General features: G+C 42.2%; 1 protein-coding gene across 1 annotated transcript in view; it reads left to right on the top strand.

The window, feature by feature from the left end:
• The window catches only part of fbxl17 (F-box and leucine-rich repeat protein 17), a 366,739-nt gene that overhangs the window by 316,814 nt on the left and 34,634 nt on the right, over nt 1-15,291 (top strand). The window contains exon 10 of the mRNA XM_079571769.1: nt 13,066-13,208. Within this exon, the coding sequence (XP_079427895.1) occupies nt 13,066-13,208 (143 nt within the window). The remainder of the gene's footprint in view (nt 1-13,065; nt 13,209-15,291) is intronic.

Genomic DNA, 15,291 nt, shown 5'->3' with positions numbered 1-15,291 from the left:
TAATACTTTTATAGCACCTCCGCAAGATTAATCAGACCACGAACCCCCAATGTAAAATGTTTTCAATGCTTATCATGATTGTGGGGCAAGACATATAAAATGTTATTCATTAATGTTTATTGAAATACTGTACTTTGATTTGAGCTGGGGCAAGGAACTTGTCCCAGGACCCACCAGGCATCCAAACTTGGAATCTCACCATTTTACCAAGACATGTTGTCTGTCCTTCCACTGGTTAGAGAGTTGAGTAAATACTTCTTTGTGTTGGATGAAAAACCAGCATCTAAAGTTCTTGTCCAACTAATTTTTCTCAGATGAGTATTATCCAGTTTCCTTCCTCGTAAAAATAACCTTGCCAGATGGCGGATTTTTAAAAGCTGCCTGTATTTTTGAGAGAGTTCACTGAAATGACCACTGGGTATTGTCAACCAGTGTCTGAGGTCCATCCAAATGGTTTTGTGCACATGATTTGTGAACAACGCAAAGGGGGGTTTAATCAAAGGACATTCAGTTTCCACATTAGCTTTTTGGAATTACCTATTCACGAACACACGCCTGTGCTGAGGTGGCTGTGGTGCAACAGATTCTGCACGTTCACTTACTCAAAGTTTGTAGTTTCAGGCTCCCGACTCCCCATACTGCTGACACGTAACCTGTCCAGCCTCCAAAGTCACACTGGTGGCCTCTTCTTGCTAGGAAGCAGTTTTCACGTTTAAAACTAGGTCATATTTAGTAGTAAACACTTAGGATTGCCCCTGACACACCGATGTCAGTTTCTTGATTTAGATGATTGACTCCTGCCATGTGTTGTAGGAAAACAGACCTAAGGTTGTCCCATGGCTGAAAATGACTGCATCTTGAATCTTAATGAGGCCTATCTCGCACACTTTCGTTCACATACAGGCTGGAGCGAATGCCAGAACAAAAGCGCCTGCATCAGCTGGTTTTGGTCCGACCTGAGCCACCGCCTGTTCCGTGAGCTCGGCTTAATTAATTCCCCACATCGAGCATGTCCTACCTTAAAGTGCTCACCCTCCTGCACGTGTCGCACTCAATCTGTTCCTCCCCTACACTGTGTCTCCGCAGCTGGCTTGCCTCATTTCCGTTCCCCGTGGCCTTTGATTGCATTCGCCCAAAATGTCAGGGCAAAGAGCACCGACTTGGCCAGTGTCAGTTTTGCGGCTGCTGCATTTACTACGGTATATCAGATGATAGTCAATTTGTGGTCTTTCCAGAATTCAAAATTTTGAAGTTTTGGCCTGGATTTGCGGGCATTGGAGGAGGAGCGCCCAGAGAAAACTCACCCAAACACGAGTAGAATTTTCAAACTGCTCAAAGTCCAGGAATCACACTTACGATCTTCTTGCTGGACGGCAAAAGCTATAACCTCTCAGCCACCGCCCCGCCGTTGATGATGTCAAGATATATATTACATAAAGCCATTGGATTCTTTTACTATTACTTATAAAATGGCTCTGGAGCGAGCAGAGCATGAGGATCTGACGCCAAAAACTGCAGCTTATTTAGCCTTAGTAAGTGATCATTTAGCACTTAATGAATCATGAACGCTATTTTAAGTATGACTCACTACTTAAGACAGTTATGAATGCTCAACTTTTGATGAAAAGCTCTTCACATACTTTAGTTATTCGTTGTTTTTTTATTAATTACCTCAATTAAGAAAGAAAGCAAGGGATCATGGGCCGTTTTTACAGTTTTTTTCCACATCCCCAGTGAATTTTATAAATTGCAAAAAACAAAATTCTCAGTGTTTCTCTCTTGTGCAACAACCAGCTTAGTTCATCCTCTGCGCTCTTCTCTCTCCTGAGCACAGGCACAGTCTGCATACCTCCTTGCTTATCCGTCTCCTTCTCACAGTTAGCAATTAGCTAATGCGCGGGCCGCCCTGACCAAACAACAGTGACCCTCTTGTCCCGAGTGCATTCGGAGTGCGTCATTTTGTGTCTTGTGTACGGCATTAAATGTGGCACTCTGAGTGACCCGGGACAGTCTGGGAGAGGCTGCTTTGAAGATGGCCGCTCTGTGCTAATCAATCATGCAGTCAGTCCCAACACTTGACCGGGGCAAAAGGCCAGGACAAGTTAAGTGGCGTCCGCAATGGGGCCGCCTGACCTGCTTTGATTTCTGATGTAATGAAGGCCAACATGGTGAAAAAGTAGCACATCTTATTTTGGATTTATTTTTTTTAACAATGAATTATACTCTTATCAGTCCTAAGTTATGCTTTATTCAGTCTTTTAAAACAACATGTGTCTGAAAATGACTATAGTCATACAGAACTACAGAAAGGGCACAATCCTTCCTCCTATACTCTTGTGACAGAGTTGAAAGCTGTGCCAAGAAGGGTTTGGCATCGGACATGATCAGAACTAGTTTGGTGAAAAGTACCTCTGTATGAAGTACACAGGAGTGTGGGCTGGAATTCTGAACACAGAAGTGGATCATAGACTAAATATGCGGATGTACAAATGAAACAAAAACACCTTATGGGAAGTAGAATAAAGTACACAGAGGCTTAAGTTATTTTACAATACACTATACATAATACACATAGGTAAGAAAGCAGTGTTTCACCAACTGACCATTATTCTCTGGTTATGTGCATTAAATGAGTGAGTCCCCTACGGGGACAATGCCGTATACCTGAACTTTAAACATTGAAACACCATCTCCATACTTTTCCAGCCATTCATAACTTAGAGCAGGGGTCTCCAACTACATTTTCCTGGGGGCCAAAATATATCGGGAATGTATTGCATCCATAATATCCATATCCATGCATCCATGATCAAATTTCCAATAATATATGAATAATAATGAGCTGGACTGCCTCATAGAAACAGCTTACACTTGTATTGCACGTATTGCAAGCTACTAAATTATTGTCACCACAGCCGCCCTAGGGCAGACTGTCCATTTGCCACGTGGCTATAATGTGTTGTTTGTATTGTGATCTCTAAGTATGTCAGTGCCCTCTGCTGGACACGTATGGAAATCTTTCCTTGTTTTATTTAAGCTGCCCCCTAGTGGCTGGATGAGCATTCTGGTTATTTCTTTAAAAATGCTTAACTCCGCAAAGTAATGGGCTAGTCTTACTCTTTTTTTGACATACAAGTGAGGGGCCGGATTGAATCATTTTGCCTGTTGGAGTCCCCTGACTGTATACTTTATCAATACATATATAGGGCTGAGCAGCTCGATTGTATTGAGACTGTGATTTTAAGTCTATTGTGCTTCATTGTTTTGTTTTTGGAGTCATTCCGAGCCTTCCTGCAAATGCTTTCTATTCCGGTGTTATGTTTTTCTGTGTTCTAAAGTCTATGCTTGATGGTAATGATATTTGACAACTCTGAACTTGCCATTTTAACACCCAAACACAGCGCAGCAGTCTTCCTCATTGATTTGTTAAACAGAACTCTGGAAAAGACAGAATTCAGACAAAACTTTTCACCTTTCTTTTTTTCTTTTTTTGCACATTCTCGCACAAACCCAAAAGTCATTGTGGACAGGAACACAATGTGGGTGGATGTGGCGGCTTCGGGGGGAAAAAAAAATATCGAAATGCATTCATTGTTGGAAATAAAAGGATGGGAAGTGAAAAGAGTTTTCTGTGGCTTTGGGTGCACAGAGGAACAGTGGAGAGGGCAAACCCCGGGCCAAGCTTTTTAAAGGCAGCACAAAGAGCGTCACGGAGTCTCTCACATTGGACATGGCAGCGGTGCACTCTGGAATATATCAAATTTAATAAGCTAAGTTTATTTTATCCCTTCGATGCCATTTCTATGCGTCCAACACAATGCTTGTACAGCATCATGTCCAGGGGAAGAGAGAAACTTGATACACAAGAGCAATTATGTTTGAATAGTACATTTGAGTCCATGGTAAATAATGATCATAATGCCAGTCTTAGCACATTCACACAGGCGATTTGAGTCAAGTGCTTTGCCAAATCAAACATCATGCTTTGAACTGGCTCAGTTTGACGGCATTAACAGAAATCAATATAACATCCACACATTTCTGTTGTAATATATTAATAATAACGCATTAGTCATATATAGCGCGTTTCCAGACCCTGTTAAATTCTCTGCTTGTTAACACTTGAGGGAACTTTTTGTTATCTGCCAAGTCAAAGAATGGGGATGATACAACTGGTAGGTCTCATCCATAACAATGAGGAGCAGGCCGACAGCAGAGGTGGAGCATCTGGTGGAACGGTGCAACAAGAACAATGTCCTCTTGAACATGGAAAAGACAAAAGAATCCATCGTGGATCCCAGGAGGAATCACCCCTGTCACCCCGACCGAGGGGGACCGAGCTGTAGAGGCGGAGCACATAAACAACAAACTTACCTGGATCAAAAACACCATGGCTGTGGCCAAGCGTGCACAGCAGCGCCTGTTCTTCCTCTGCAGGATGTGGAGAGTGCACCTCTCCCCTCCCATCCTCACCACCTTTTACAGAAGCACTATTCACCGCCCCGCCCACTTTTGCCACTTTTTGCTTTGTCTCGGCACTTCCGTTGTACAGACACTTCCGCTCGAGCGCGAAGCCCGCTCATTTGAACGGAGAACGAGGGAAAATATCAATCAATCAATCAATCAAAGTTTATTTATATAGCACCTTACAACAACACAAGGAAGACCAAAGTGCTTCACAGAAAGATAAAACAACATTAAAAAATCGTTACATACTAGATATAAATAAGTGCAATCTAAGTCTTAAAAGCTAGTTTGAAAAGATGTGTCTTCAATCTAGACTTAAAGAGGGACAGCTCAGTGAGAACACGCAGACTGAGGGGCAGGCTGTTCCACAGTTTAGGCGCTACAACCCTGAAAGAACGATCGCCCCACTGTTTGTACTGGGACCTGTGCATGTCCAGAACCATTTGATCGTGCTGGGGCGATGTAAGGTCAACAACTCAGTTAGACATAACGGAGCGAGACAATGAAGGGCTTTAAAAACCAACATTAACATTTTGAAATCAAACCGAAAACAGACATCTGATGTTTAGTCGATTGATTTGTATAAAATGGCCATTTGCACCAACAAGTCAACACTGCGCCGTTTCTCAGCGCGGCCAAACGTAGTGAGTGATTTTATGTGGACTTCTCCAGCCCCATGTTAACAGATAGGAGAAAAGGGGCGGGCACAATTAATGGCGCCGCCCACGCGAGCCTCCGGAATAAGGTGAATAGACAGTGTCATGACTCACTGCATCGCTGTACGGTGAGGTAGCTGTGGTGAGGACACCAGAGAAAATAATCGGGACTCCTCTTCCGTCAGTACATTGGGGGCAAGCGTTTTCTGACCAGGGCACAGGGCATTGTTAAGGACAGTACACACCCAGGACTGTCCTCAGACAGCAGCTCTGCAAGGTTCTGCAATGGCTTCATTCCACAGGCCATAAGACTGGTGACCTCTATGTTGGAACTGAAGCTATGGTTCCTGGCTTTATTTGGTCCAACTATTTATGTGTTTTAAATGAGATTTTTAAAATCTATCTTTCATAATAGTTTTTATTCTTCGTTTATAAATATGAAGGAAGTAGGGATAAACAACGTGAGAACAAATTAGGATATTGGATAGAATTAAAGGGGCTGGATGCAAGTTGGCCATTTGAGCCTCACTACTGCCACCTCAGGCCATATGTGTAGCTGCACCTTCTATATTAAGCTCGTGCGTGACGGCACTTCGGACCCGAAGTGACACCTTTTTGAGTGACAGTGCAGGATTTTAGAGGCAGGTCTGAGCTCATTCTACACATTAGGGCATGGCTGGAACATGTAGGGGGAGGAAAATACATAATTTTAACATTTTTAAACTCTGTATAGTCCCTTTAAGCTTAAGAAAAAAATAATCTAATACAGTTGACCATTTCCGAAAACTATACAATAGCTTCTTTACGACTGAGTGCTTACATAAATCTATTTTAAGGTAACAAAGTAACACTTGTTCCACTTTTAGTCTTTCCTAACATTCCATCTTCAGCGGCAGCTAAAAAAAGCCCTCTCAAGTTACAGCGAACAAGCACGAGGGGAACATTGTATCTCCCTCGCCGAGATCGCGGGGTAATGGCACACCATCATTTAGGCCCAATGTAATAAGCGAATATCTAATAATGCCGCAGAAGATGCTTAACCCTGGATGTGGGAGGTCAGCTGCACAGATAGCACAATAAGCTGATTAGGGAAGGTTTCTTCTCACGTTGCGGTCATCACTGGATTGACCAGCTCCTGACCCCTCCGGAGCACTGCGGTTCCTTCAGCCCGGATCCCTTCTTGGGTTCGGATAAAGCCAGTATTTACGGTGTCTGATTACAGCTCGGGCCTGAGATGGCGGAGGAATGGGGAATGAATCTCTGTCGGTAGATAATGCATTAGTTAAAAGGAGTGATTCATCTTCCCAGTGCAATCCGGTTATAGGAGAAATATTTATCACGGGGTAATATTAGCTCTGGTTTTAGTCACACTGTGAGAAAATGTGCATTTTGAGAGACATAAACAGTTGTACGACTTTTTCGGTTTAATTTTTTTATTTGTGTGTTTTTTTACATTATAAAACAAGACAAGCACATTACATTAGACCAGCAATCTCCAACCAAGTAGCTCAAAAAGACTTTCTGTATTTCTATTTAAGCTTGATGAATCACATTTTCGTGCATTTCCTTTTTTTTTGAAGGCGCTGAACACAATCCACAAACACTTCTTGATAAATATAGTACAGTCTATAAAGGAAAATCAAGTACTTTTCGTAAATGGCCAAAGAATGAGATCAGCTGACAACCTGAACATCATGAATGACCAGGTTATTCCCATCAATGGATTTCTTCTTCCCTGATGGCACGGGAATATTCCAGGGTAACACTGCCTTGACTTATTGGGCTCACATTGTGAAAGTGATGCAGGAATCATGGGACATCACGGATGGGTCACCGCAGAGTCCAAATCTTAATCGAATTGAGAATCTTTGGGAAGTCTTCGCGTATTGGTCACACTGTTGCACTGGATGGAAATAAATGTTTTGACATTGCAGAAGCCTATTGAACGTCACACCTCTGATCAAAGCTAAAGGTGGTACAACGAAATATTAGAGATAGTGACCTTGTTTTGTGGCAACTTTTTGGAGGGTAAGGCAGCGGGAACGTCCCAACCACTGGACGTCAACGTGATTTTCAATTAAACGACATGAATTTCACACAGGCTCCACCTGAAACGCATGATTTGAAAAACTTAATACAGGGGCTGGGCCAAGGCGGTCCAAAGAAGCAGGAAATTGTCCTTGCCGCCTGATAATGACAGGCTGTGTGGGGATCAGATGAGGAGATATGCAAGAGGAGTTCTGTTGAAAAGGAAGTGGCGGATCATCCCATTCTGTTTGCAAGCAGCTGTGACGGAATGGCGACTCCACCGCCGTACGCGAGCTAATGAGAACACGCTCTGCTCACGGGTCCGAGGATGGCTTATGGATCTACTGGGCTTTCCTTTCAGTGCGTAAAGAGAAGCGGAAAAAGACACAGTTTAACCCAAAATCCGATTTGGAATTTGTCAGAACATGGCGCATTTCACCTATCTGTTACCCGACGGGTCAACGAAGCAGAAAACACTATGTGTCATATGGGGAACAGGTGGGAAGCTCATCTCCGGACAGCATGGTTTATCTAAAAGCCTATGGGAGTTGAGGAGCAATGTATCCTGGTGTCACTGGTTCCCAAGGGGGACAGAAAATCAGCTGAAACATTGGTCAGGCAGAGCAGAAGACAGGACTTTAAAAAGTGGAGAAATAGATTCCGTGGTTTATTTTGGAAGGATTTGTCTAACATTGCCCCGAACAACAAAACGTGTGATTTCAATGAAGGAACAACATTATAAAATGCTAAATGCCCTGTTATTACGAAGACACAAAGCACTCAAAGACTCGTGCAGCAGATGTTGTGTTCCAGCATGACTGCAGAGCTATTCTCATCTACACAACAGTGCCAATCAGGGCCGTCACAACAGAATGTTTATTGAGTTTGCAGGGAGCCTCCTCCGCCTTCACTGTGCATGAATTATGCTAATTCAATAGAGAGAATGCTTCAAGTTGATGACATACTCAACTCGGAGGCTAATAATGTTAGCACCATTTGTACAAAAAAGGTCAACCCGAGGCTGTTAGATTGTGCACAGCAATCATCAAACTATCTTTTGGATTTTTGTTTTATTTGTTCTCCTAGATGTCATAATACTCTACTTTCTTATTTATTTATTTATTTTAAATCATTGGCACAGAAAGTAATCTCAAGTGGATCTCTGATATACTTTGAAGTAAAAGACATATTTTTTCCTGCTGCCATGAAATTTGCTTATTACATCAAGGCATTTATCTGCACACTGTAAATTTCATCAGTTAGATTGAAATGACAACCAGATGAACTCCACGTTCATCTGGTTGTCACTCCACGTTACTCCACGTTACATTTACTTTTGATGGAACAACTGCTCTTCATACTCCTCCAAATTGCGAGTCTATCGACATTGTTTGCTCGCTTGTTTCGTCCTCAGTGCTTCCTAAGTGCCATATGCTTTTGTTTGGACATCCCGGGGCTTGTCGACACTGTCTCCCAATTATGCAGGTGGTGGTGTGTGTCTGTTTAGCTAAGTGGTGCACAGCAATCAGGAAATGCGTGCTTGTTTTGTCCACTGGCGCGCCTCAGAAATTCACCTTGGGAGGCACCTGTCGGATTCGATCGCCTCATTTCGTCGGGCCCGAGAAGAATCTCGTTGAAGGTGAAGCATAAGTTAGCTCCGGCGAAAGTAGGGAAAGTTTTTTCTGTGTCAAGGCTTTTAGTCGGTTACTTTGGTCTCTGCTCGTGGGAAAGGGAGGTAGGTGGACATTCAAAGTCAAGCAAAGCGAAAGGTAATCAGATTTGAAGTTGGAACTGAAGCGTTGTCACATGATGTCGCACAGAGATGCAAGTGTCCCAATGGAGGACCGAGCTTTTTCTGATCAGAAAGCCAGCCTCCAATGTACCAATTTGATAAGAGTCTTATCAAACTTTTTAGGTTTGTAATGATGTTTCATAAAGACTTACCATGATAAGGTCAGATGTCAAATTTCCATTGTATTATATTGTAGTACATTTTATTTTACACTAATTTGACTAACAGCTTGAAAAGTCTACGAATGTTCATGAAGGATATTTATTTTTTATTATTATTATTATTATTATTATTATTTTTTTTTTAAATACAAATATATTTATTGAATTTACAGTTAAAATCACATTGGTCACTCACACTTTGTTCACTCATACCCTTAACTGCATTCATCCACTCACTCGTTCACTCACAGGATACTTATTTTTTAAAGAGAAATTAAAGATTTGCGCACATACATGTACGTACGCTGTGCCATTACTGGCTGTCTGTGAATGTGTCTTTCACTGACAATAGCAATAAAACCAGAGGTGCAAGAAGTACTCAATATTCATAAGTAAAAGTGCAGATACAGGACCAAAAATGTACTTAAGTAAAAGTTAAAGTATCTGATACAATTTTTGCTTAAATAAAAGTACAAATGTATTTTATAAGTAGAAAGTAAAAGTATTAATTATTATCTCCGCACTATGGGAGAAAGGGTGTTCCGGGCAGCTGCGCCTCGACTGTGGAATGCCCTACCCAACCATCTGAGGGCACCACAGTTTTTAAAAGTAAACTGAAGACCCACTTATTTTGTGCGGCTTACTCTTAGTATGTTTATTTTGTGTTTTTACTGCGAATATTCTTCGTGTTTTTACTATTGATATGTTATGTTTGTTTTTGTTTTGTTTTTGTGTCAATTGTAGCACTTTGAGATGTGTTCTTCATATGTTAAGTGCAATACAAATAAAATGTATTATTATTATTACTGGATAATAAATATCATTGGAATCAAACCAGGTCTAAACGAGTAAAACACAAATTCAGGTCAAAAACAGGAAGTAAACCAGGTCTAAACCAGGACTAAACTAGGTCAGGTCTAAACCAGATCTAAACAAGGTCTAAAGGAGTAAACCACTAAACCAAGTCTAAACTGGGACTAAACCAGTTCATCGTAGAGAGGTCACTTCGAAAACAAAATACTTTTGCTTTTAACCCAATTTAAAAATGTAGTGGAGTAGAAAATACAGATACAGGCTCTAAAATGTAGGGAAGTAAAAGTAAAAACTTTTCATCACAGAATTTAATTAAGTGAATTAAAAGTACCTATAATGTGTACTTTTTACTTTGCTATTGTCTGCTATGCACTGTATATTTAAAATGAGTCTAAAAATGAACAAACATCAAACTAAATATGACGTAACACACTCACAGAAACAGTAAAAAGCTATTATTTAAACCAATATTTTTCATTAATGTATTTGGTTGGGATCCTGGCCTATTGTACATGTTTTTAGTGGTATAGGGGAAACCGGAGTGCCCGGAGGGAACTGGAGTGCCCAGAGGAAACCTATGCAGACACGGGGAGAACATGCACACTCCACACAGAAAGGCCCCGTTCAGGTGGGGATCGAACCCATGACCTTCTAGCTGTGCTGCCCATGACACCCTTGTCTTCTACTATATGTCAGATCAGCACTTTATTTATTTATTCATTTATTATTATCCCCATCATCAAAAAACCATACATCCAGCCAAGCTTATACAATGAATTCATATCAGATAACAAAGAAAAGCATATTATGTAATTTATCACTTTGAAAATACAGAAATGACATAACTTGATTCAGTGAAAAGGAGCTGCTACGTTATCAGGATGTTCTTGAGCTCTAACTCTTCAGCTTCTGCCATGACTACCCGGCCCTGGGAGCTGTCAGTGCCTCCAGCGCTCGACTGTCCGACCTGATGAAGCCTCTCCTTCCCCACAGTGCATTTTTTTTTACATGGAACATACTGCAGCTTCAAAGCCCTGTTACTGCCTGTTTAGCCATAATGTGCCATTATGCATGGCATCCAGAGCGGGCCGGAGCACAAAGGGAACCACATGTGGAGTGCCGCCAGTGCCCAAAGCTATATATAACATATGTTAGAGACAGTGTACACAGGCCTCCTTCCTATATGGAGGTGGCTGTTACATCCAGAGAAAAAAGCATAATATTATTCATTTCCTCTTCGCTGCAGGAGTTACCACCGCACACAAAAGTCCCACAGATGTCTGTAAGCACATTTGACATGGTTTATCTTCTGAGTGGTGATTGTACGCTATTTAGGCCAGTAATTTGTGGAGGTTTGTGGTACATTAAAAGTCATAAAAGGGTCAAAGAGAGTATGAAAATGAATGGCTTCTTCATAAACATTCCTCCTAATTCAATATTTCGCCGTTACACGTCTAGAAATGGGGATAAGCGCACCGCAAAAACGTCCCAAAGATAAATTACCCAGCCAACGGAACTTTCGAGGAGACTTTGAAAAGAAGTTGAGCGGACTTAAACATAAATAGAAAGAGATTTAAAGGCCCTGTATCTGATTTTTTTTGGTTTACAAACAATAAAATAGAGAGTGACTAAATTCAATAGTTAGTTGTGGTCCGAACTCATTCCTAACTTTCCGAACACATTTGAAACATTTCAATTCTTCACAGGGATGGGTTTCTAAGCATATTTCACAACTTTCAAGGTCACTGTCACAGAAATGTCTGAGTTTACAATATGCCGAAGGAACACATTTTGTTCCACTGCTGGACAAAAGGTATAGGGTCTTTAAAGAATGGTAACTGATGAAGGTATGCAGTCTATATCTCTTTCTACAGTTCATTTTAAAAGTAGTCATCTGGACGAGGGTGCTTTTCTTTCACCTCTCATTCAGAAGGCTTCATTTCTTCTGGTCTGGAAGCTGGATCAACCTGCTCTTGCCTAGTCCAGATGACTGCTATAAACGTGTTACTAGTATTAAGTATGGCTAGCGTAAAACATGCCACACAGACATCTCTTCACAAGCCTCAGAATTGCTGGAACAAGAGTAATCAAATGAGCCCGGTCTGAGAGTTTGAGAACATTCCAGAGACGTCTACACCTTGTTTGTCATGATTGGAAGTTCAAATGGATTTGTGCAAATGAGAAAACAACATCAGGGCTAACTTGGCGTCTGAAGGTGCAGTCAAAGGCGCTCTCCTTCTTTCATCTTTTTCATCTTTCTCCTCAGCCGCTCCTCTTCCTCCCTCCTCCCCTGTCATTACTGATGGTTGTGAGAAGAGCAATAGAACAAAGGCCAATCCGGGGTAATCGATCACCGAGCAGGGCTGTCCATCGACTGGCTCTTCCCCCGTTTGGCCTCGGATTGATAAGAGTGATCCCAGGCCGTTGATACAAGCGCATGTCTTAAGTACACATGATAAGAGACGGTTCAATCTCGCCTTGACAGCGTTTTCAGTCAGACGTGAAGATAAATGGAGGCACTTAAGGACAGCATGCGTGGAGCCTGCAACTGGGATTCCAGTTCTATAAAACCAATCCTTTATGCCCCCCCGTATGAAGACCCTGGTTTGGTTTGTGAGCATTCGCCAACAGACATGAATCAAAGTTTCACTCTGTTTCTCCAACAAACGAGAGTGGAGGTTTGATCCTTGCTACAACAAGTTCGTGCTGCTGTTTTGTCACTAGGAAGACCTTACATATAGGCCCTAGACTACATAATCGTGTGTGAGAAATAAAAGTTAAAGCTCTCTATGGGTATCATGAAATTCTCCATTCCATTCCAGATTTGGGTGGGACAAAGTGAGTTGTTGTTGGTAATTTTGAGCAAATATCGAGAGTATCCATTTTTTCCCCCTTTAAAAGCCACTGAAGGGAACCCAAAAGATATTTCTGTGATATCGCCTTCATATTCATAACTCCATGCATGTTCAGCGGGAGACTCAAACCATTTGCGATGTGTTGTGCAAACATTGAAATGATGTCTCACACAGCCTGGCCCGGACCGCTTGTTGAATTCCTCTGTGGGAGTGCGATTCTGCCACATTTGCATGAGAAGACTGTCGGACTAACACCTTTTTCTATTATCTCTCTCTTTGTGTGATTCTTGCAGCTCTGATCGCCATAGGCCAGTACAGCAGCACCATAGAGACGGTGGACGCGGGCTGGTGTAAAGATATCACTGACCAGGGAGCAACGCAGATCGCGCAGAGCAGCAAGTCCCTCCGATACCTGGGCCTCATGAGATGTGACAAGGTAACTCACACACATACACACACACACACACTCTGCATAGTCGTACACCCTCAATGTCTACTTTGTTCTGGTGAGCAACAGGAAAAAGTGAATGAGTTTATGACTGGAAGCAAAAGTGAGCTGGCACTGCGCTTAAAATCGCAGAATGTGTTGCACGGCATGTTTCCCTGGTACAAGTGGTGTTTCTGTTGCTGGGGGTGGATGGCAATGACTTATTTGGGAGTGTTTGACTAACTACTTGGCCTTTTGGTTCCAGTTCCTAACACAGCATTCTGTTATTGTATCAGTGAGCCAGACACTTGACTCACCAGGTCTGCTGTATTAGGCCTATAGCAAAATAAATGATGGAAACGGCTGAAAAGTTATTTTTTCAACCGTCAAGAATAAAGTCAGACCTTCCTTGTGCTGGACCCTGGATGGTGCAACAAGGGCCAGCCATACCTGCAATACCTTTCATGGAGGAGTAGGGGGAACAATTGCAACTGCAAGCTTACTATTGTTGTAGAGCTTACTGGTGATAACCATTTTACATTCTTTTATGTAATAGTTGGAGAGGATTCAAACACAATTAAATGGCTGACCAAAGTTATGACAGTCATGTATAGGCTGACTGCAGGAACCTTTTGGGTTTTTTGGTGCTCTTTAAGTACAAACCCCAGTTTGATTGCTTTCGGACAAGGGAGAACTGGGGTACTGGACCGCTTTTTTCAGCTCCTCCATTGATTTTATATAGCGCTTTTCTGTACACTCAAAGAGGCTTTACATCGCATTATTCATTCACTCCATACTTGGTGGCAGTAAGCTACTATTGTAGCCACAGCTACCTTGCGGTAAACTGACGGAAGCGAGGCAACCAGTCATCGGTCCCTCCTACCACCACCAACCAATCCCTCCACTCACTACATTCACCCAGGCTTCCTGGTGTTACCAAACGGTCTCCCATGCAAGTACCGACCAGGCCCTTCCCTGCTTATCTTACAAGGTCTGACGGGATTGGGCATAGCACAGGCTGTATGGCCACAATACCTGGAACTCTTTGGTGATGTGGTTACCCAAGTACATGTAACTGCATTTTGCAATTATCTTTAAATATTTATTAAAAAACTCATAATCCAGGCGCTAATTTAAAGCTAATAAGACTCACCCGCTTAATTCTTCGTTGTATAGAGCTTTTTTTTTCACCTGTTCTGCTCATTTTGGGCCTCCTTCCCAGTGATCCCTAATCTGGACATAAAGCACATTTACTACGGCGCCATGGTAACAGCCGCCACGCCCACCTCTGTTATTGGCCCCCTTGCGCTCCTACCAAGCGGCGCGCTACTACGGCTCGGGCTCATTCACTTTGACGTGAGTGGGATGGAGGCAGACTGGGGAGAGGGAAACAGCTGGCTTAACCTAGAAACCTGAGCCCATTGTACGATAGCAGGTATATATACAGCAGCAGGCTGAAGTCCCAACTCAAGAGGGCTTCCATATGTCAGGCCTGCTATAATGAGCCAGGTCGGGGTTTTTAGCTGCAGCGTAAATCTGGCCAAAGTTATTTAAAATACCCCCCTGCTGTGTTGTAAAGAGAGCAGGCAAAAGTTTGAGGAGGAAGTGAATGTAAGAAGTTGCATTTACATAGCAGTTTTGAATTTCTGTTTCTGTAATGTAGCATAATTTATGCTGGAAAGCATCTGTGCAACAACTCTATTGTACCTGACCCGTGTTGTGCAAAATGAGCTCCACTTGATACATTGTGATACTCAGCAACAGAGATCATTTGCCAAACAGACTATTCAATATGGTATGATGACTCAAAGCATTATGTTCTAGCTGTAAGGCTGTGTTGAATTAAAAATGCTGACAATGACTGATTTGCCTGCCTGTATTGTTAGGAAATGAAGGCTTTACTTACGTAATTTTTACTTGCACATGTCCCAAACTCCAGGCAGTAAAGAGGGTTGCATCAAAAACATATGCCAAAGATGTTAACTATTTAGATTTCAAAAATTAGCTTTGTGCTGTGGTTTTGTATATCCCTTTTAAAATTTTTGGCGTACACTTAACACTTTAGATGTTCCTCTTAACCACATGTGACAAG

Source organism: Gobius niger (genome assembly GCF_951799975.1).
Source record: "Gobius niger genome assembly, chromosome: 1".
NCBI lineage: Eukaryota > Metazoa > Chordata > Actinopteri > Gobiiformes > Gobiidae > Gobius > Gobius niger.
Note: the sequence above shows the minus strand (reverse complement) of the source record. Positions and strands in the feature narration are given on the sequence as shown.